The sequence below is a fragment of the Pagrus major genome, chromosome 1 (genome assembly GCF_040436345.1).
Source record: "Pagrus major chromosome 1, Pma_NU_1.0".
Classification (NCBI taxonomy): Eukaryota; Metazoa; Chordata; class Actinopteri; order Spariformes; family Sparidae; genus Pagrus; species Pagrus major.
Window position 1 is genome coordinate 22,243,119 of NC_133215.1, and position 21,204 is coordinate 22,264,322.

Below are 21,204 nucleotides of genomic sequence, written 5' to 3' on the forward strand. Positions count from 1 at the left end.
TGAGTTGATGTTGGATTAAAATGTAGTTTGGCCATGGCCTGAGTGTTGCTGCCCATGAAATGTGTCTTCGTGAACACTATATTCTTAAAAAAAAAAAGAGTAAAATCTCTGTTTTGTACTTTCAGATACTGGGCCGATGGTGAGCCAAATCATGCAGATGAATACTGCGTAGACATGAGGCCATCTTGGGTGAAAACAGCTGGATTGATTTACCCTGCGTGCAGAAAGTTTCTGTATCTGTGAAATGACATCAACTTGATAACTCAGCATCCAAACCCACAAGGCAATAATATAAAAACAAGGACTTACTCTTTGTTGCATTTCTCAATTTGAGCTAAAATTGCCAGGACAGCACTAATATAATGCTAAGCAAGCTACTGTATCAGGAAAGTGTCTACACGTACACACTGTATGAGCTGCATTATATATTTATGGTACATGTTGCACAGTGTATATGAAGCAACCGTAAATATTATATAAGAAGAGAAAACTTGGTGATAAGACGTGAAGTAAGGTCTTTTCAGAGACATTTTGTTAGTAGGACATATAGAGTGAGTCCTGAGTCATGAATATTTTTTCTCCTGGAAATTTCTGAGGAAAAACCTGCTTAATGTGTTTTTGTTATATTTATACATGAAGTACAAGAGAATAAATATACTGCAGGTCATTTTATTTTACTGCTTCTTACAGAATGTTTATTACTGTTGAGTATTGTCATATATCATTTAATTTTCATATCATTCTTGTTATATTTTATTCTGCTTCATTTTAAATCATGTTTTTTATTAATATTTTGTGACTGATTAACTGCTTTTAGTTCCTTTCATTTCAATTATGCCAATTGTTTACACATTTGTTTCACAGATGTGTTTTGATTGTATTTTTATATTGGAAATAAATAAGCATCTGTAATGTTCTGCTGGCCAAAAGAAAATTAAAATAGTTCATTCCTACATAGTTATTCATATTTTAATTCACTACGATAGAATACTTTTGCTCTCCGCTTTTGAGGAGGCAAAGTTCATTCCACTGCACATTAAAACAAATTCTAGGTGAATCTATGCCAAGCTTGATCTCACCAAAAAAGTTAGATAGCGGTGCAAACATTAATAATGTGACAATTTATGACAACTGCTGGGCAGAAGGGAGCACTGCGCCGAAATCAGACCACTGACATCCAACAGGAAGGTATCTGTCGGTCTGTCTGTGGTGTCCTACCTTCATGTGGTAGTCTACTGTATTTAACATAACATTTCTTTTAAATGTTATGTGAAACATGACATGCTATAAACTTACCAATTATTAATGGTGGTTAAGTGATACAGACTTCTGAAAGCGAGATCCCAAGCAATAAAGTTTTAACTGTGCCAAAGTATTAATGATAGTTTTGAGGATTTCATGCAGACGAGTTCTCCATTGCTCCTGCCACATTACATATCAGACTGATCTAGACTGCAGGACATCAGCGTATGTCTCAGAAAAGTCTTTGTAACTTTAGAGAGACAAAGAGACAAAATCACAGGGAAGTCCATTCAGTTAATGAGGCGTTTAAGAAGTGCATTTTACATTAAATGTAGAAGGAAATCAGCTTTTAATAGCGAAAGTGTGTGGCCCTTAAAAGGACCTTTGTTGTTGTAGATCTGATGAATTATCGGTTTAACCTCCGAAGCCGTACAGGGTGCGTCCCTGCCTCTTCAGCGCATACACCACATCCATGGCGGTCACGGTCTTTCTCTTGGCGTGCTCGGTGTAGGTGACGGCATCACGGATGACGTTCTCCAGGAAAACCTTGAGCACACCGCGGGTCTCCTCGTAGATCAGACCGGAGATACGCTTGACTCCACCGCGGCGAGCCAGACGGCGGATAGCGGGCTTGGTGATTCCCTGGATGTTATCACGGAGGACTTTACGGTGACGCTTAGCGCCTCCTTTACCGAGTCCTTTACCTCCTTTGCCTCTTCCGCTCATTGTCGCTGGTCAGAGAAAAGATACTGAATAATTTGCAACCCCTGCGTCCCGGATATTTACATCTTATCTGAGGACGTAATTGAAAACAGAGGAGGGCCTCTTCTTCTTCTGTGGTGATTCATGAAGGTTGATGATTTGGTGCATGAGCGCCACCTACTGAACAACAACACGCACGACTGTGTGTGAGTGTATGTGTGCGCGCGTGCCTTGCTCTGTGACAGGCTGCAGCTGTGTCTCAGCTCTCTCAGGTGAGTGCAGGTGGAGCTTCCTGTGTCGTGTCCGTTAAAGATTCACCACAAAAATTCAAATGGGGTAAAACATGTATTTGTCTCTCTTCATTGGCAACTGTACTTTTCCTCCCCAAAATAATCTCCCATTGATGCACCAGAAGAGGCGTGACTTCGCCTGTATTTCCACCTCCAGAAACCCAGAGCTTCCTCACATAAAGCATGTCTAGTGTGAAGATGACTCTCAGGTTACCTAACCATGCCAACGATAGCCAGAAAAAGAAACTGTGTTTTTTGCATTAGCATCTCTTCCAGGTGTCAGGGGTGTTGGAGCTGTTCATTGTTTTGTAATACAATTTCAACATTTATTTATTTTGTTAATGTTTTGATGAGTACAAGTTAGTTAATTAGTTTGATTACAATATTAGTAGCATTGTTTTTGTGATTTTGAATATTTGATAAGGCTTTTGTTTTGAAGGCACTGGCACAGGTGAATCTATATATATGACTAGGCAGGTGGTGGGAGGCAGGCACTGGGAAGGGTTTATGGTTTTTTACCAGGGTGACAGGGCAATTTTGTTGATAATGTTTTTTACTTGGACAAAGGGCATTATTATTTAGAACAAATCTGCCACTACAAGGGGCATTCAGCAATCCTGTGTTGTGGTCCAGTGACTTCCTCTCATTTCTTCCCTTTCTAAAAGTCGCCTGCTTTTGCCACTTTAAATAAAGGGAACTATTACCTGCTTCCCTATTATCTTGGGTTACAGTGGGCTCATACTGTGTGACTGGTCCAAGCAGAACATCTGAGTTTGATTAAGTGAAGCGAGACAAGAGTATGTCTGAGGATCTCTATGCCAAGCTTGATCTCACCAAAAAAGTTAGATTTCAGGCAGGTGAGAAGGAGGATGGAAACAAAGACGTCAGTGAAAACATCGATAATGTGATAGTTTATGACAACTGCTGGGCAGAAGGGAGCACTGCGCTGAAATCAGAGGGCAACACTACTGACGACCAACAGCCAGGTATGATATGCTCTTCATAAAGCAGAACTTAGCTAACATAGCAAGTTATTAATTGTGAAAGAGTAAGGTCACTAATAACTTTTCAACTAGAATTACTAATCCTAACCCTATATTTTCTGAAGCAAAGACTAATAAATGCTGAGGTATCGAGGAGTAAAGGTAAGTGGAACATAAGATGCAAGAGGATAAGGTGCAGTTTTATTGACGGTAATAATAATTTAAAGCGCAAAAATTATTTGTGTGTTTTGGAGTGTGCGTTATAAAGTCTGATGGCACCGGGTAGGAACGATTTCCTGTGCCGTTCCTTTAGGCAGCGGGGTTGAATGAGTCTGTTGCTGAAGCTGCTTTTAAGCTTGTCCAGAGTTTTGTGGAGGGAGTGTTAGACATTGTCCATGATAGCCAGCAGTTTTGCCAGCATCCTGTCCTCCGCCACCTCCTCCAGGGTGACACGCTTAGAGCCAACAACTCTGCCTTCTTGATGAGTTTGTTCAGTCTGTTGGCGTCCTTCGCTTTGATGCCCGCACCCCAGGACACCACAGTGAAGAAGATGGTGCTCGCAACAACAGACTGATAGAACATCTGGAGCATCCGGTTGCAGACATTAAAGGACCTGAGCCTCCTCAGGAAGTAAAGCCGGCTCAGGCCCTTCTTGTAGACTGCCTCTGTGTTTGTAGACCACTCCAGTTTATTGTCCAGCACAACACCCAGGTATTTGTATGATTCCACAATGTCAACATCTGTCCCACCAATGCAGACTGGAGAGGGAAGGGGCTTGTTCCTCCTGAAGTCCAACACCATGTCTTTCGTCTTCGTCATGTCAGCTGCAGGTGTTTCTCCCCCACCACTTAACAAAATTGTCGACCAGGTCCCTGTACTCATCCACCCTCTACACGCACCACAATGGCCGTGTCATCAGAGAATATCTGCAGATGACACGACTCAGTGCGGTACTTAAAGTCTGCAGTGTAAGGGAGGGAGGTGGTGATAGCTGGTGTCTGCTGCGGAGGTTGGTGTGGGGTGGTGGAGCTGTATCCATCTTTAACATTTGCATACAGCAGATCTATTGTCTTGTTTTCCCGTGTAGTGCATTTTACAAACTGGCAAAACATTGGGGGTGTGGATGAGAGAGAGACGTGGTTGAAGTCACCTGTAATGATGATGATGAAGGCTCCGGGGTATTTCGTCTGAAGTCCCGCGGTCACAGCGTGGATGACGTCATACGCTGCTTCTGCGTTTCCAGATGGCCGAATGTAAACAGTGATGGTGATGACACTAGTAAACTCCCCTGGCAAATAATAATAATAATAATGATCAGGAACCATAATGTAAAGGGTCAAAGAGCAAGAGAGTGGAGGGGGAGAGTCTTGTTTGCTGTAATTGTTGGCTTTAGTTGGTACTAAAAAAATAAATAAAATGTTAACTTGGCATTTACCCAGTTCACTGCCTTAGTTTAATGTGTTAGCATGCTAACATTTAGTAATTAACAATAATCACAAAGTCATTCACAGATATCCACAGATATTTATCAATTAAGCAACTGAAACTGAAACAAGCAACTGACCAACATTGCCATCCCCAAAGCAACAAGAGTTGATTTGATTTTATTTCACTCTGAGGAACAAACCCATGACAAATACTGACCTCTACCTTCAGGTGCTGGAGATGTAAAGAGGAGTCCAGGCAGAGCTGCTGCAGTGATTCTGGGTCTGCTGTGTCTTCTCCTCCTGACTGGACTCATAACTCTGGTTGTCATGTGTGAGTACTTGGTTAACATGCTGATGAAGCACTAAGTGATGCTAATTAACAGTGTATGTTTGTTTGTTGTTTATGTGACAGACACCAAAGGATACATCAACGTGATTGGAGAGAAAGACCAGTTACAGACTAGATACAACAACCTGACTGAAGAAAGAGACCAGTTACAGACTAGATACAACAAACTGACTAAAGAACAAGAGCAGCTGCAAAACAGATTTGATAACATGACCAAAGAGAGAGATGATCTTCACTGAATGTTTCAAGGTAATTATTTATTTCTTAAGTCCTAAAGAGACAAAACAGAATATTAATGAGGCCCGTACTGTTTTGTGTGGTCACAACATAAAACCATATGGTCGTTATGCTGTAGGGAGAGTTCTTTGTTTCTGTGTTTAGTGACACTGAGGATATCAGTTCCACATTTCATTTTTTAAAGTTCATTTGAAATACTGAGCTGTTTCTTTTTGAGAAGAAGTCCTGGCAGGTCAGCAGAGCTGACTGTCAGCAAAGAGGGGCAGACCTAAGAAGAACAGGTGTTACATTACATTTATTTAGACAGTACACCTCATTGGTTTAATAAGAGTGACTGTCTCTGTTTACTGTCTAATGAAGACAATATTATTACTAGTTTTTGCTAAATCCTCTTCAACATATTGTTGTTGACTATTTCATTCTTTCCAAACTGTGTTTTAAAACCTGCCTCCCCTCCCAGATTCCTAATTTTAATATCAGGACTTAAATTTGTGTTATTAATGTTTTGTGATGCTGTTAAAGGATGCCATCAGAAGGGGTTGAACAAATCTATGTTATCAAGTTACTGTGATTGTGTATGATAGAAAAAAAGTAGGCACATGACCTTTCAAAAAGATGGAAGAAGAAAATGGGTTATTGTTGTAAAGCAGGTTCAGTCTTCCTGAAATGTGTGAAAAAGGAGAAGAGAAGTCCACAATGATTTGTGCAAAGCTTCAGAAATTAACACAATACAAGCAGGGTAACAGGGACATGAGTCACTGAACCTCATGAATACTGTGATAGAGGAAGTTCAGTTCTGTTTTTTACTCTTCAACCTGCATCTTTATCAGGGCAGCCATTTTGACTCCCAAAACAACACATATCACCGTTCCAAAAGAAAACTGACAGTTGCAGCGTACCGGCGGAGGGCATACCGTACCTTTGTTGTATAGTCGCAGAACTACTTGGGTATGTTTAGGAAAACTTTGCAGTTTGGGTTAAAACAACTTATGTAACGTCAGTAGCATAAGTAAAATAAGTATCTTACATTACATTCTGTATGTGATGTAAATTAACCATGTTAGCGAGCTCTTGGTCATGAGCCTTTGAGACAACAGAGGATTTTATTTTTTCAAATAACACATTTACAGGTCCATTCGTCCTTTTACCTAAGAACAAAACAAGTAGAGAATAAATGTGTTCTAACGGTATAATAGCGATACTCTAATAGCGAATATAGAAATGAAAAATCACACAATGATTGAAGAAATTACTCAAGGCATTAAATCATGAGATCAAATCTTGTGTGAAAAACAATATTTTCTCTTTATCTATCAAATTCATTCACGAGGGCTACGTTAATCAAAGTAGAGGCAAACTGTGTGCAGAACTGAAAACCCATGTGGTTCAGCTGAAATGGGGACAATAATGATTATACAAACAAATGTTTACTCGTCTCTCCAGGGGGGCCACCAGACAAATTCCTTGCAGTAGCTTTAAGTATGACTACACTTTTTGGAAGGACAGCGAAAAAAGGAAAAATAACTGAATTGTGAGTAACCTGAATGTCTCTTTGAACTCCAGGAATTTCTCAGCTCATTTAACCTGCGCGTCTGGATTGGGCTGACTGATGAAGACACCGAAGGTACCTGGAAATGGGTAAATGGAATGAAAGGTAAAAAAGAGTAAGACATTTTCCATTTTGTTATCTTTTCGACTGTCTTCTGAATTAATTAACCCTCTATGGTTATATGGACTCCTCGACGCATTCATTCCAATGGGTTGTTTCATAATGGTACAAAGTTTCCTGCAGGCAACATTCAGACATGCAATCTCATGAAAATAGTTAAATAGTTATAAAGAAGTGGTGTACATCAAGTTCTGCCCACCAATTTTGTGATATTGATCCTCCATGATCTGACTCCCCAGATGAAACCCATGATATTTCTGTGTTGGTTTATATTCAATAAGTGCAACTCGCAGATGTCAGCAGTATTGATTTCAAATATTGTGATATTGGTTAAAACTTTTTTTTATCTTTAGGTACTGGGCAGGTAACCAGCCGGATAATACAGGGGAAACTGAAAACTGTGCTGAGATTTACAATGGACATGCTCTTATAAACAACTGGAATGATATGGTCTGCAGTTTTCAATCAAACTTCATCTGTGAGAAAATGCTTCAATAAAATCTCATTATTATTGGATGCTCATCAACTGATTCCACATATGTTTTGCTTACACACATGTAAAACAACAATAACATACTGTACGTTCTCCTCCTGTGGAAGCAATGGAGTGCATCTGCTTTTTATGTATGAATAAACTGTTGAGCTGACATGTTTCATTAATACTATATTCATCAATTATTTGTTGTGTACTAACAAAAAACAAATCACTAAATAAATACATTTGTCTCAAGTGACCTGATTAAGTCATTTAGTACATAACATGCATTGTTTTTTCATTTAAGATATATTGTCATAATTTAGCACAGACAAGTTAAATGCATGAATATTAACATTTTATTCAAAGTACAGTTATTAAAATCAAAATAAATCAAACTGAGTAAAACTTTATGGTAACACTTAAAAAATCCCACAAATTGTGATGCCACCAAATATCGATGCATTATTATTAGATAAGCTGCAGTTTAGGACAGATTTAAAGCTGTGTTGCATGGATCAAAGTCCGTCACTGTGTTATCACAAGCAACATATGTGCTTTACGCTTAACCAAGTTGCAAAGATCCCCTTAAAATCCTGTGAGATCCCTGCATCTGAGGGTTAACGTAAACCTGCTGCAGACATGGTTTAACTGAGGTGTAAGGTCTTACAGTTCAGTATTAGAAGCCAGATCTATTCTCCAGAAAAGTTCATGGGAAGGACTGGCAAATCATCTGCATGCAAAATTGGACTTTGACCTATACACAGCATGCAATATCCAAGTGTAACTTTGTGTGTTTGAAAGCAAATTTAAGAGATTGCGTTTATATTCAACAGATATTAACAAGAGTTAAGTACAACTCACAGATGTCAGCAGTATTTCTAATATTGTAATATTGGTTTAAATCTTTGGCTGAGCACTTGTTGTTAATCTTTTTGTTAAAAAAACAAACCACTATATAAATACATTTGTCTCAAGTGACCTGATCAATTCTGTGATTGAGTGATTCATTACATAACATGCATTTCTTTTTCATTCAAGATAATTTGTCAACATTTAGATCAGACAAGTTAAATGTATGAATGTTAACATTTTAGTGTAGGAGCATGTGGTGACAATTTAAAAAGCCCACAAATTGCAGGTGACTAAATACCGATGCATCAAACCTGGTGGCAGTTGCTTCGTCATCATTCATTTAAGAAAAGTTCACACTACAAGATTTCAGTCCTGATCTTGCCTTTGTTTTTGGAGTTTTTGGTGCGGACTAAAAGCCCCAGATCAGAGGCAGCTCATGCTACTGTGAACGATGATTGGTATGTGTGAGGTGAAGAACCTCCTCTCCTTTCTCCCTCTCTCCTCTGCTGTCATCTGTGTCTAACCAGGCATCTATTTGTATGGAGCGGGCACAATAATGGCCTGTAGTTAATATCAGAATCATACACATGAGCTTTTCAGTATGTGTAACCATGAATCCTTACTGAACCACAATACGAGCTGGCAATCATACTTTTCTAGTGGAAAAATAATCCTTACTGTCCACACATCATAATCCATCCTCTCACTGGTATTATGTTTTGGGGGGTTTTGTTTTCACAAATCAGCACACAAAAACTTGGACTGTGTGTAACGTGACCCCCTGTTGCTGATTATTCATGTAGCATGAAAACCACAACCATCGTAAGACTCACGACCACATTGCAGAAAGTTGTGCAGTGTGAACAGGACAACAACCTGATGACTTTGAAAGTCGTGTAGTGTGTTATCTAAGTGGCAGCCATGATTAGAGCTGTTCCGGTTCTCTTCATGCTAAATAATGGTTCCTCAGTTCCTCCTTTCGTGTCTCCTTTAGCAGAGGATATACCGGAGACAATACCGTCACAGTTTGTTGCAGCAGCAACATTCAAGCGACGCACCACTCGGCCATTCACAACAACAATCATCACAATATGTCATAATACACTTACATGTCTTACATGAGCCATAGCAACTTTAAAGCACAATCTAGTCAACAGTTCAAGGTCTTTGCTAAGTTGTGTGTTGTGTGGTGGTTCTTAAACTTTTAAATGCATAATAATCCAATGATAATCAGCATAATAACTACAACACAGAAGACTGTCTTTCAAGAAATAGTAATGGAAGACGGTTTAAGCCAGATGAAGTTTTGAATTCAGCATGGTTGAAACATGGTAGCCTCAAAAGGCACACAGCCCCGCCCACTCATTGTTTCTCTGCTTTGGTTCATTTACTGTATGTTGGCTTTTTAGTGAACAATAGTCAATGAAGCTTGATCATTATCTCCGGTTTTTAACCACAAATCAAATGGCAAAGGTCACACATGATCAGGTGATTTTCGAAGTAACAATCAGACGCCCAAATGCAAATTGCTTTTGACTTCCTGTTTTTCTGCTCTTCCCCTTTTTAAACGCCATCATCAGTGCGGATGTCCAGTATCTTTCAATAGACAGACAACTATTTTGTCGAGATTAAAAACAAACTTTCTAATACTGCGAGTACAGAAATAAAAGCAAAAGCTGGTTTGTTGATGGATGATAGACAGTAGAGAAAAAATGTCAGAGCACGTGTACGCTGAGCCTGGCATCACCAAGCAGGTTCACTTTGATCAGGACAATGTGGGCATCTATGTCAGTGCAGAAAGCCTGAGAGTGTATGAGAACCCCTGGGTGGAGGGCACGTTACCAAATATACATGGACCTGCACGGCATCAGCACACAGGTATGGACAAACAAGCATGGATTTTGTTTTTATTTCCTTTATTTTTATGTTTAAATCTCAATTTATGTGTAACTTTCTTTGTGGTTTGAAAGTGTGATTTTGTTGCCTTTGAACGTAGTATTTCATGACAGTATCTGAAAAGGTCTGAACCTGATGCTGATTATTCATTTCGTTTAGTGTCTGTTGTCAGTGAAAACTCAGAGAGGAGGACTTGGACCAGAACTGATTCTGTGTTTCAGCGTGCGTCCTGTCTTCTCCTCTTGGCTGTGATCTTGGCACTCATTGGCCTCGGGGTCATAAGTGAGCTTTTCCTTATTCTGTTTGGTGTTAGCAGTAGGAGCACTTCACATGGTGTTGATTAAATAGTTAATATAATAATACAATAAAATTTGGGAATGTTCAGTTGCTGTTTGGTTGTTCTGCTTGCTATAACAGTGAAAAATGACAAAACCAACTGGAGAAATGAGAAAGAACAGTTGCAGGCAGAGAAGACCAATCTCGAGAACATAAGGGACCAGTTAACAGCCAATAACACTGAACTCGGCAAACAAATAGATTGCCTGTGGAGGACGTTTTGTGGTAAGTGAAAATATCACTACTTATATTACATCATCTTTGTTCATTGGTGAGATATACATGAGGTACATTTGTTTGTGTTCGTTATATGAAAATGTAAGAGCCCCAAAAAGTCAGACAGTTGATAAAAAGAAAAAAAAAGCCATGTTGTGTCAACCTTCTATTACCATACAAGAGCCTCGATGTTTCAGTCACGTTTTTAAAAATATGTATTGTTATTTCATTTATCTCCTAATAATCTGTACTGTGACAGTTGTGATTTTAAATGCCTCATTGTGGTATGTGTTGGCCAACGTTTCACGTAACAAATGAACAAAACAGACTATACAACATTTCAGACAATGCAACAGCATTTTTTTCATCATTTTTAATCCTAAATAGATATCTGATATGTCACTTAGTTGGAGTAGAAAGGAGGAAGTAAGCCGAGGTATGCCCTCTCTTTTTGAAACTATGTGTCCCAGCTGCTTCTGTCCAAAACAAAGTTTTGTTTGGGCAATAGGGCAGCTACTGTATGTATAATAAGAAAAAAAGTATGCAGTTGGGAATGCAGCTCAGTTCTTTCCACTACTGTCGTACAGCTGAAAGGTATAGCAGTGTTAGCCTAGTGAAGTAAATAGCAATGTTGCAGAGCTGTTCATGGAGGCTTAAGTTGCTGAAATAGGGAGAAATGCTTGGAAACATGTGTTGAATTGTATTATGTCTCTCCCTTTGAAACACAGAAAAGAAGCCTAAGAAATTTAAGGACTGTTTGAGGAAGAAAGAAGCTGGGAACGGTCGGACGAGACTCTGCTGAGCAGTATGTGTTGAAATTGTTATTAAAAGACATTTCAGAAGTGATTTCTTTAACTGGGTTGTATCTCATTGTCGCAAGCACCTGGATGAAAAGTTAGTGAGCAGTTTTGATGACATTAGACAGTAAACAAGTATATCCTGCTTGACGCCTGCAGATTACAGCAACACAAGTAGCCTTTTAAAAATAATTTCTGTACATTGTAGACAAAAACATAAATTCCTGTGTAATGCTAAAACTTCACTTGTACAGTAAAGTACAGAAAAATGGAAAAAAAATATATTCTTAGGGGTCTTAAATTCAACCAAATGCTTCAAGAGTAACCATTAATCACATTTTCATTCCTCTTTCATTTGTGATTCAATCCACTTTTACATGTTCTGTTGTAAATGCCAGGCATTGTATGGCTTCTCTATTATGATTGATTAATGATCTTATGACTCCTTAATAGAAAATAAATTGATTTTATTTTTTTCTTTATATGTGATTATTATCACCTCATATGTTGTTGTTGTTGTTTCTTTTAAAGAAAAGAGCTGGCATATTTAGGAAAAAATAGTATTTTTATTTTCTCATTTTAGTTTTGTGTGAAATATGTTTTTCTGTCTCTGCAGGCACCAGCACGCCATACACCTTTAACATCAACCGAATGCAGACTGCATTGTGGTAGAAAAGCCATAAGATGAATATGGAAATCGATGGGATGTGATAAAACTAAAGAATTTACTGAAACAGCCACTTCCCAATCTGTTCCTGTTTAAATTCATTTTTTTCTTTCAAATAATTGTTTGCAGAATATTGTTACACTGGAGAGTTGGTTACGACCTGATCACTTTCCCAACTGGACTTTGTTGGAGTGATCTCAGCAATTAAGGTACCTAGTAGTCCAATCACGACCCTATCTCCTACAAAATATTGTATTTATTAACTACAGATTTTCTTTGTCAAACATCACTACTGCCTGGGTTAAATTCACTGGCAATGTAGGTTTTGCAGATACTGTATGTTCAGTTTTAATGTTATGTTTTCTTAATCGGTTTATCAAACAGTCGTCCCTGTTATATATCTGCAACAATTAAAACAACATTTGAATAAATTCTGTCTGTTTTTTTTTCTCAAATCATCATGGATCATTTATTTTATGAATCATAGATAATATAATCAGGCTTTACTTTAGGTCAGCTATCACAGCATTATCTTAATATTCTTAATGCTGTGATTCTATTCAAATTTGCACAGGTCGTGTTTTGAGAAGAGAGAGGAAGCGTGAACTAGGAAATAAAAGCGATATCTCTGTTTGATAATCTTTTTTGTCTAGAATGAGTCCGACAGTGTTGGAAGGCAGACCAGTGGACTGCTTTTCAAAACTTGGCGCCTACATTTCCCACAATGCAATTTAGTTGCTTAGTGACACATCTGGAGGCAATTTCTCAAGATTATATGCAGCCTTTGCATGTTTCATTATGTTCCTGGTGAGCCAGACAGAATATCATAACACTACAAAAGAGATGGCTGGAAGAGCGTTTAGTTTAAAATTATATGAGTAAAAATAAATTAATAAAGCTATTGTATAATACCAAACTAAGCTTTCTTTATTAGATTATTATATATTTAATACAAACTTAATACAACTTCCCTTTTGTTTGTTTTGATATCTCGCTTGGCTTGTTCATATTAAGTACTGTCTTTATATAGATAGATAGATAGATAGATAGATAGATAGATAGATAGATAGATAGATAGATGTGGGGAAATAAAATAGTTCTCGGGGGTGCCGCTGTTTGAAGCGCATTGATACAATGTTATGCGCCTAGGCTGACGTCACATCCGTCCCTCCAGACAGACTTTTGTCTGCCGGCATTTTCTTTTTGTATTCCCCCATTCCGACTTTAGCTCTTAGATAAATCTTCTGTTTTGTGGACCGGCAAGCGGATTTCAGCGAAGTCCGTTTTTTCGACGGTAGTCTGCTACACAATGCCTGGATTTTCAGACAGAGATCGTGGCAGAGACAGAGGGTAAGTCAACTGTCAGCTCCGGCTTTCTTGACGTTAGCCGAGAGGAGCAGCTTAGCATACGGCTGCTAGCGGCAGAGCTGTCATGGCTGTGTTGTCAAAACAAGGCAGTGGGCTTGTACTCTGTGTTGCCACCAATTGTTATTTGGCAGCATTCTTGTGTTTTAACACGATACACTGTTGTATGTAATCAGACGTGATTGGCGTGTTTGAGGTATCCGCGGTCTCCATTTCCCTGCCGATTAGAGGTAAAATGGCAGCTAACGACGGCTCTGTGTCGGTGGCAGTGAGCACGGCAGCCTGCTTGTTATGTGTGCATGTGACGCAGTGGTGTCTCTGTTGCGGATCCGCACCCGAGACGAAGATTTGTTTTGCAGAGGCCAAAATTAATTTCTAACGACTCGTTTTCCATGATTATTATCCATGAATGTGTCTTAATGGAGGTAAAACGAAGATCCATCCAATATAAGCAGGTCATGTCAACCTCAATCTGACAGGTTAACGTAACTTTGCTACCTGACCACCTGCTACAGTAACAAGTTGTGGCAGTGGAAGTTGTTATGGATAAAAAAATGTTTTTAAAAATGCCAGAGTTTCCTGACAGTGGTGTTTGTAAAGCAAATAGTTGGCTCTAGGTTATAAACTTTCTGTTTGGAAGATTTTGTCCTCTTTCACAAATGTTGATTGAACTGTGTATGAAGGCTGTTTACAAATCCAGCGACCCTTGCCCCGTTGTGTAATTTATTGATTTGGTGTTTATAAACTGGGAACAGAGGAGTTTGATCCTGAAACTTTCTATGTAGTTTACAAGGCAGTGTTGAAGGGACACTCCGGAGATTTGTAGAGCTTGACTAATACTTGATCTTTTGGCCCGATGCTGATTATTAGGGGTGAAAAATATTATGATATCAATATATCGCCCGATAATCTTATATTTACAGATTATATACATAAATGCAATTTTTTTACACAATCCCTGAAATGTAGTAACCAAGCATTTGTGACAACGATACCTATGTTTCCAAGGCAGGATATGTAACAGTTTAACTATAAACTTTACTTTCCAAGATGACATCAATGCACTGAATCAATAAATTTCACTGGGAATTTTTTGTAATTATGAATTACCTGTATCTTTTCTGCATTATGTTCTGTAAGAAAAATAAAATTAAAATCAAGATGTATTGTTTTTAAACATGACAGGTCAAGAAGTACTTAATTAACTAGTTAATTAACCTTGTTGTGAGAAGTTGGTGAAGTGCCCTTTAAGTGCCAACAGGTGGCTGTGTTTTATGATTCATGTCCCTCTCTTTTACATAAGGTATGGTGGAGGACCTCCTCGTTTTGGTGGTGGTGGAGGAGGCAATAGGGGCGGACCTCCTCCAGGAAAGTTTGGCAACCCTGGTGAAAGACTGCGAAAGAAGCACTGGAACCTGGACGAGCTTCCAAAGTTTCAAAAGAACTTCTACCAGGAACATCCAGATGCCACGCGCAGACCACTTGTAAGACCAGATTGTAGCTGTTTCTCCTTTCTCAGTTTTCATTGGGTTGATCTTTCTTTCTTTAATCCTCACTTTAACAAGGAACTACATTAAGTTAAACAAAAGATGAAAATACCCAAAACAAATATTCCAATTCGCAGAATCGATGGCTTTTCCTGCTGTTTCATGTGGGCTTCAGTGTATTTGTATTAACCGCTGTCTTTCTTCCAATTCCAGCAAGAGGTTGAACAGTACCGAAGAAGCAAAGAAGTTACAGTCAAAGGACGGGATTGCCCCAAACCAATTGTAAAATTTCATGAAGCTGCATTTCCAAGTGAGTAGAAATTCATTCTCCACTACAAAAATAATCTTGAATAGTCCTGTACCTTTCTTTGCTGAAATACGTTAAACATCTCAGAATACTGTGTCATTTTGTCAGACAGTAAACAATTTAACTTACACATGTTAATTCTTCAGGCTACGTCATGGATGTTATTAGCAAACAGAACTGGACTGAACCAACTCCCATTCAGTCTCAGGGATGGCCAGTCGCCCTGAGTGGCAAAGACATGGTTGGCATCGCTCAAACTGGGTCTGGGAAAACCCTTGCAGTAAGTGAATAAGAAAAGGAACCAGTTACGTGCTGCAGATGTGGGTGCATGAAAATTCTAGTAATATACTGTACTCTAAAGTGGGTTTAGCCAATTGATTAATTCTATATTGTTTATTCATATTCTGATCTGTTATTAGGTTAGATTCTGCCAGAAGTAACCTTCTGTACCTCTCAGTTGGACTGTGATCACTAAGCTGGGACTGGTTCAAGATAAGAGTGATGTAAACATAAAAATAGCCATATAAGATGAGATGTTGCAACTTGAAACAAAGATCACACTTGTCAGCTGAGAGAAGGAAAACAAATATACCCTGCTGATGTTGCGAAAGTTGACTACCAGGAATCTGGTGTTTATTGGAGCACTGATACTGTATACTCCTCTTATACTCCTGAGTGAAAATGTATATTTAAAGCATTTTTTTTTTTTTTTAGTACCTTCTGCCTGCAATTGTGCACATTCAACATCAGCCATTCCTGGAGCACGGAGACGGACCTATTGTAAGTAAACTTGAAAATAAATTGTTCTCGTCGTGTGTGATCCTGTGGTCTGTATTAGTACCGGATGATATTGGCAGTCTATTTTTTTTTCTTTCTATTTTTGAAGAACAGAAAATTACCTAAAGCTATCTTATATTATAACTAAAATCCCAGATGATGCCTAGTCTTCATATCACACCTGATCTGCAGGCATCATTCTTCCTTGATTGTGGTGATGTTATTTGGCCCTGTGAAAAGATTGCCTTACATGAATGTATGAACACAAAAGTTGTTTTAACAAACATGTGTTGTATATCTTTGACCATTTTATTGATCTGAGGGATGCAGTACACAAAGAACAATTGTTATAATAAAAGTATCATCTGTCTTCAGTGCTTGGTGCTGGCGCCAACCCGTGAGCTAGCTCAGCAGGTACAACAAGTGGCTGCTGAATACGGCAGGGCTTCCCGTCTGAAGAGCACCTGCATCTATGGTGGTGCGCCCAAAGGACCCCAAATCAGGGACCTAGAGAGAGGTACGCTTACTTTGTTAATCTTACTATGTAAATATCACTCAGTTCATTTGACTTGTCTTTGCTGTTAGACATTTGTTTTCCGATTTAAGGATTGTTTGTGTGTTTTTAAATGTGTAATATTGTGTTTTTCCTTATTTCTTTTCTTTATGAAGGCGTTGAGATTTGCATCGCTACCCCAGGGCGTCTCATTGACTTCCTGGAGTGTGGCAAGACTAATTTGCGCCGTTGCACCTATCTGGTGCTGGATGAAGCTGACCGCATGCTGGACATGGGATTTGAACCTCAGATCCGCAAGATAGTGGAACAAATTCGGGTAAGTGATGTTAGCTTCTTTAACTTGGCAGACGATTGTCATTATTATTGAGAAAATTTCAGAGTAAACCTAATTGCTAAACCACAACCATAACTACTACCCAGTTGCTTTGTTTATATGGAATATTTTCCCCTAACACCTAGATGAAATAAAGATTTAGCTGGCTAGATACAAAAATGTTCTGGAGTGAGGAAAATGCACGCAGATATCCAGCTGGTGCATCATTGAATTTTTAACAGTTACACGTGAGTGTCAAATGCACTTAAAAGTTGCAAAACAGTGTTGAAATTTGCTTTTTTGTCTTGAACAGCCAGACCGTCAGACCCTGATGTGGAGTGCCACCTGGCCTAAGGAGGTTCGCCAGCTGGCTGAGGACTTCCTGAAGGACTATGTCCAGATCAACATTGGCGCACTGCAGCTCAGTGCCAATCACAACATCCTGCAGATAGTTGATGTTTGCAGTGACATGGAGAAGGAGGACAAGTGAGTCGATGGCTTCTACCTCTTTATAAGCATCAGTCAATCAACTGATGTGATGCGAAAGACTTTATCTTGGTCCTTGGCCAGACAGGTTCTGGTTCTTGCCTCTCAAAACCTTGCTTCAGTATGCAATCAGTTAAAGAACAAATTGTTTAGTGTATTGCTGTACTTACTTAAGCGTCACTTAGTGTTTTACTTCAGTATCTAATACTTCAATATGTAACAATACTTTAAATCAGTAGGATTTTTTTAACTACGTTTTGACACATCCTTCTTTCATGTCTTCCTGTCAGATTGATCCGTTTGCTGGAGGAGATAATGAGCGAAAAGGAGAACAAGACCATTATTTTTGTGGAGACCAAAAGGCGTTGTGATGAGCTCACCAGGAGGATGAGAAGAGATGGGTACGGATCTCTTCTTCTGTCCCCTCAAAAGAAGGGTTTGAAACCGCTATGCTGAATGACAGCTGTTCTCTCTCATCGCTCCTACTTTTTGTTTTATTGTTTAATGTGCAATCTGTCTGTCACAGGTGGCCAGCAATGGGAATTCATGGAGACAAGAGCCAACAGGAGAGGGACTGGGTCCTTAATGGTGAGATTTAATTAATCACATTGCAAGAAAAAAAGATTTAAGAATCATTGTCGATCTGCTCTGCAATTGAATTGAATTCTGTCTGTCTGTCCTTCCCCCTTCAGAGTTCAGATATGGCAAAGCTCCAATCCTTATCGCTACAGATGTGGCGTCCCGGGGCTTAGGTCAGTATGCCATTGAGTAGCATCACTTTCTTATCAGTGTTACACTTATTTTAAAGAAAGTGGTTTTGCTTTCTTTAACTTTTCTATGCATTTTTCTGAGTTTTTCTCACCTTAAGGTGGAGTCTTTGTGGCAGGCGCTAGGCATGACAGTCCCAGGCCTCGAGAGGGAGAAGGATGACATATTGGAAGTGCTCAACTGGCTTGCCACCCAGTGGGCCTAGAGAGATGAAAGCTCTTGTGTGCCAGTGATCTTCAAAAGGCTGTGTGGCTAAGCCTTTGTCTCTGATATGTTGTTGAAATACACACACATCTGTTCTCCGTCCATGGATTTCACCTGACAAATGCCATCCAGCTGTTTCCAACTCAAACGTAAAAAAAAAAAAAAAACAAGAAAAAAAAAGATATGCTTGATGTTGTGACTTTTGCCTTGCATGCTGTTGTGTTAGAGAGCGCTGTATTGCAAGTCACTTGTTTGAGATTTGGAACAATTGTTACCTTTCGGAGCCTGTATCACATAGCATGGGTGCTTGTAAGCTTGTCTAAGCTTTCAGTTGTTTTCTTTTCCCGTCAAAGTGCTGGATTTCTAGAAATGGAGAGAGCAGTTTGAAATCTTTTATTTGTCTCTGAAAATTTGATGAGACCTGGCACATGTGTTTATGGGGTAGTGGGAACATCTAGTGAGAGGAGAAAGAGTGAGACAGCTCAAACCAAAGTTCCTCCCTCGCCTGCGTTTTATAGTCATGTCGAGACCTGCCAACGAGAGACATTTTCTCAAGTGAACACTGGCTTCTTGGAAGATCTTGCCTTGATGAGACTGATGAAGGGGGGGTGGGGGGAATTGTTCTGTGCTCTGTGAGGGGTGCCACCGGGGTCAATGCTTGGGCCTTCTTCATTTTTACCCCTGTTCAAATTAGTACATGGTCTATTTTGTCTTGGCAAGACGTGCAGTTCGGCCTTTAATATCAAGCTTCTTTTGAGAGTGTACTGGGAAAAACGGACCTGCAAAAATGTACCACAGAATGGTCCTATATTGGCACATGAGGAGGCCCCAGTGCATATCGTGGCCCAACTGCGTAGAAGCTCCTGGATGTCACTTGACAATTTGTGGGGGATTTCGCTGCATTGGGAAAGGACTAGTGAATGCATACTCCTTTATGGTAAGACTTAAATCCCATTTTTTTTTTCTCCCTTGGTTAACAAAAGGGAGACTGAATGTCTTTTGGATCATTTTGATTATGGTAAGCAATTGGAGTGTGCATCGTTTCTCTCTTCCCACAGTAGTATCCCATGGAGTAGATGTGTACACGATCTTATGTTGTTTTAACTTGTTCCCTCCGCAGCCTAATGACCAATTTCTTTCCCCAGCCTTAACAGCTGCTAACTTTTCCCTTTGATCTGGCTGTTGTGGTGTGCAAAATCTTGTGTGGCCTCCATGTTTTGTTTTGCCACACTGCAACACTTTCACAGATGTGGAGGATGTGAAATTTGTCATCAATTATGACTACCCTAACTCCTCCGAGGATTATATCCACCGCATTGGACGCACAGCCCGAAGTCAAAAAACGGGCACAGCCTACACCTTCTTCACCCCCAACAACATGAAACAAGCCAGTGACCTGATCTCTGTGCTCCGCGAGGCCAACCAGGCCATTAACCCCAAGCTGATCCAGATGGCAGAGGACAGAGGAGGTACAGTCTGATACTTGTTTACATTAATAAACTTATAGTGTTAATGGAAGACGCAGTGTTTCTTTTAGTATATATGAGAATTCACTCTTGGGCGCGACGTCAAGTCTATTAAGGCTTCAGCATCAAAATAAGTTTTAAAATGATGGTTAAGTAAAGCTATTCTTAGTCTTCAAGCCATCCCATTAACCGATGGATGAAGCCAACAATTATGCATATTCCATGTGTGTAAAGGCCATTATTTATCTTGGTGTGTCTTAGTTTTGCTGCCATGTTGTTGTAGGTTCCTTGTATTAATAGTCTTCTCTCTCCTCTCTCCCATCTTCATCTCTTTCAGGTCGTGGAAGGGGGGGAAGAGGTGGCTACAAGGATGACCGTCGGGATAGGTATTCTGGGGGAGGGAGGAGCAATTTTGGCGGTAGTAGCTACAGGGACAGGGACGGTGATAGAGGGTTTGGCAACGGGCCGAAAAGTGCCTTTGGTGGTAATAAGGCCCAAAATGGTGGCAGCTATGGGGGTAACAGTGGTAACTCTAGTGGTAGCTATGGCAACAGCAATTACAGCAACAGCAACGGACAGGGTAATTTCGGTTCACCGGCAAACCAGGTGGGTGCCTTTGGTAACCAAAGCTTCCAGGGCCCCCCGCAGTTCGGGGCCATGCAGCGGGCCGCTCAGAATGGCATGAACCACCCGCCGTTCCCTTTCAACTCTCAGCCACCACCACCACAGGCCCAACAGCCACCGCCCCCACCACCAATGGTGCCCTACCCCATGCCACCACCCTTCCCACAGTAGATACGATACACGCACAATATATGGAACCAACATGATTTTTGTTAGTCTTGAAATCTTACAGTATGATTATTATTATTATTATTATTATTATTATTATTATTACCCTTTGTACTGTTTAACTTTGTTTTGCTTACAGCAGGGTTGGAATTATTCAGTAAACCCAGAGCATTAAGTGGAGTCATAGACACGCCTCCTATAGTGCAACTTTGATTGCTGCACTTTTCCTTGACTGTTTTTTTTTGTTACATTCCTCAGTAATTTATTTTTACTAGGTAATGCAGTGTTTTCAGTTTGTGGTATGTTTAAAGTGATGTTATGAAGATCATATAAAAAAAGGGTGTGTGTGGCCCTTTTAAATAAAAAGGAGAAAATGGGACCTCTGTGTTGTGTCGTCTGTGTTGGAAGAATTGCTTGAATTAGATTGTTTTGACAGGGATCTGTGCATCTAAACCACACATCTTTGAGTTTACAGGATCGGAAATACCTGACTCATAACACATGAAGCCTGAACATTTTTTTTATGTTTATCTTAGAGATTTGTAAGCAGTGGTGGCATGTAACTAAGCACAATTACTGAAGTT

The 21,204-nt window shown here is 39.7% G+C and overlaps 2 protein-coding genes and 1 long non-coding RNA gene across 3 annotated transcripts; 2 read left to right on the top strand and 1 right to left on the bottom strand.

The window, feature by feature from the left end:
* Positions 1-1,584: 1,584 nt before the first annotated feature.
* Positions 1,585-1,968, bottom strand: LOC141004005 (histone H4). Its single transcript, XM_073475510.1, has one exon. It carries the CDS (start codon positions 1,966-1,968, stop codon positions 1,657-1,659), a length of 312 nt encoding a protein of 103 aa, XP_073331611.1. The 3' UTR covers positions 1,585-1,656.
* Positions 1,969-5,071: 3,103 nt separating this feature from the next.
* LOC140999687 (uncharacterized) lies at positions 5,072-7,320 on the top strand. Its single transcript, XR_012179496.1, has 3 exons — positions 5,072-5,242; positions 6,794-6,884; positions 7,253-7,320. It is a non-coding gene; the product is annotated as an uncharacterized lncRNA (long non-coding RNA).
* A 5,986-nt stretch (positions 7,321-13,306) lies between these two features.
* LOC140999292 (probable ATP-dependent RNA helicase DDX5) lies at positions 13,307-20,999 on the top strand. The gene is made up of 13 exons (XM_073469624.1): positions 13,307-13,491; positions 14,810-14,990; positions 15,207-15,303; positions 15,447-15,580; positions 16,015-16,080; positions 16,453-16,594; positions 16,747-16,907; positions 17,218-17,390; positions 17,681-17,791; positions 17,917-17,978; positions 18,083-18,142; positions 19,610-19,831; positions 20,166-20,999. Exons 1-13 carry the CDS (start codon positions 13,451-13,453, stop codon positions 20,621-20,623), a joined length of 1,908 nt encoding a protein of 635 aa, XP_073325725.1. The 5' UTR covers positions 13,307-13,450; the 3' UTR covers positions 20,624-20,999.
* The last annotated feature ends 205 nt before the right edge of the window (positions 21,000-21,204 follow it).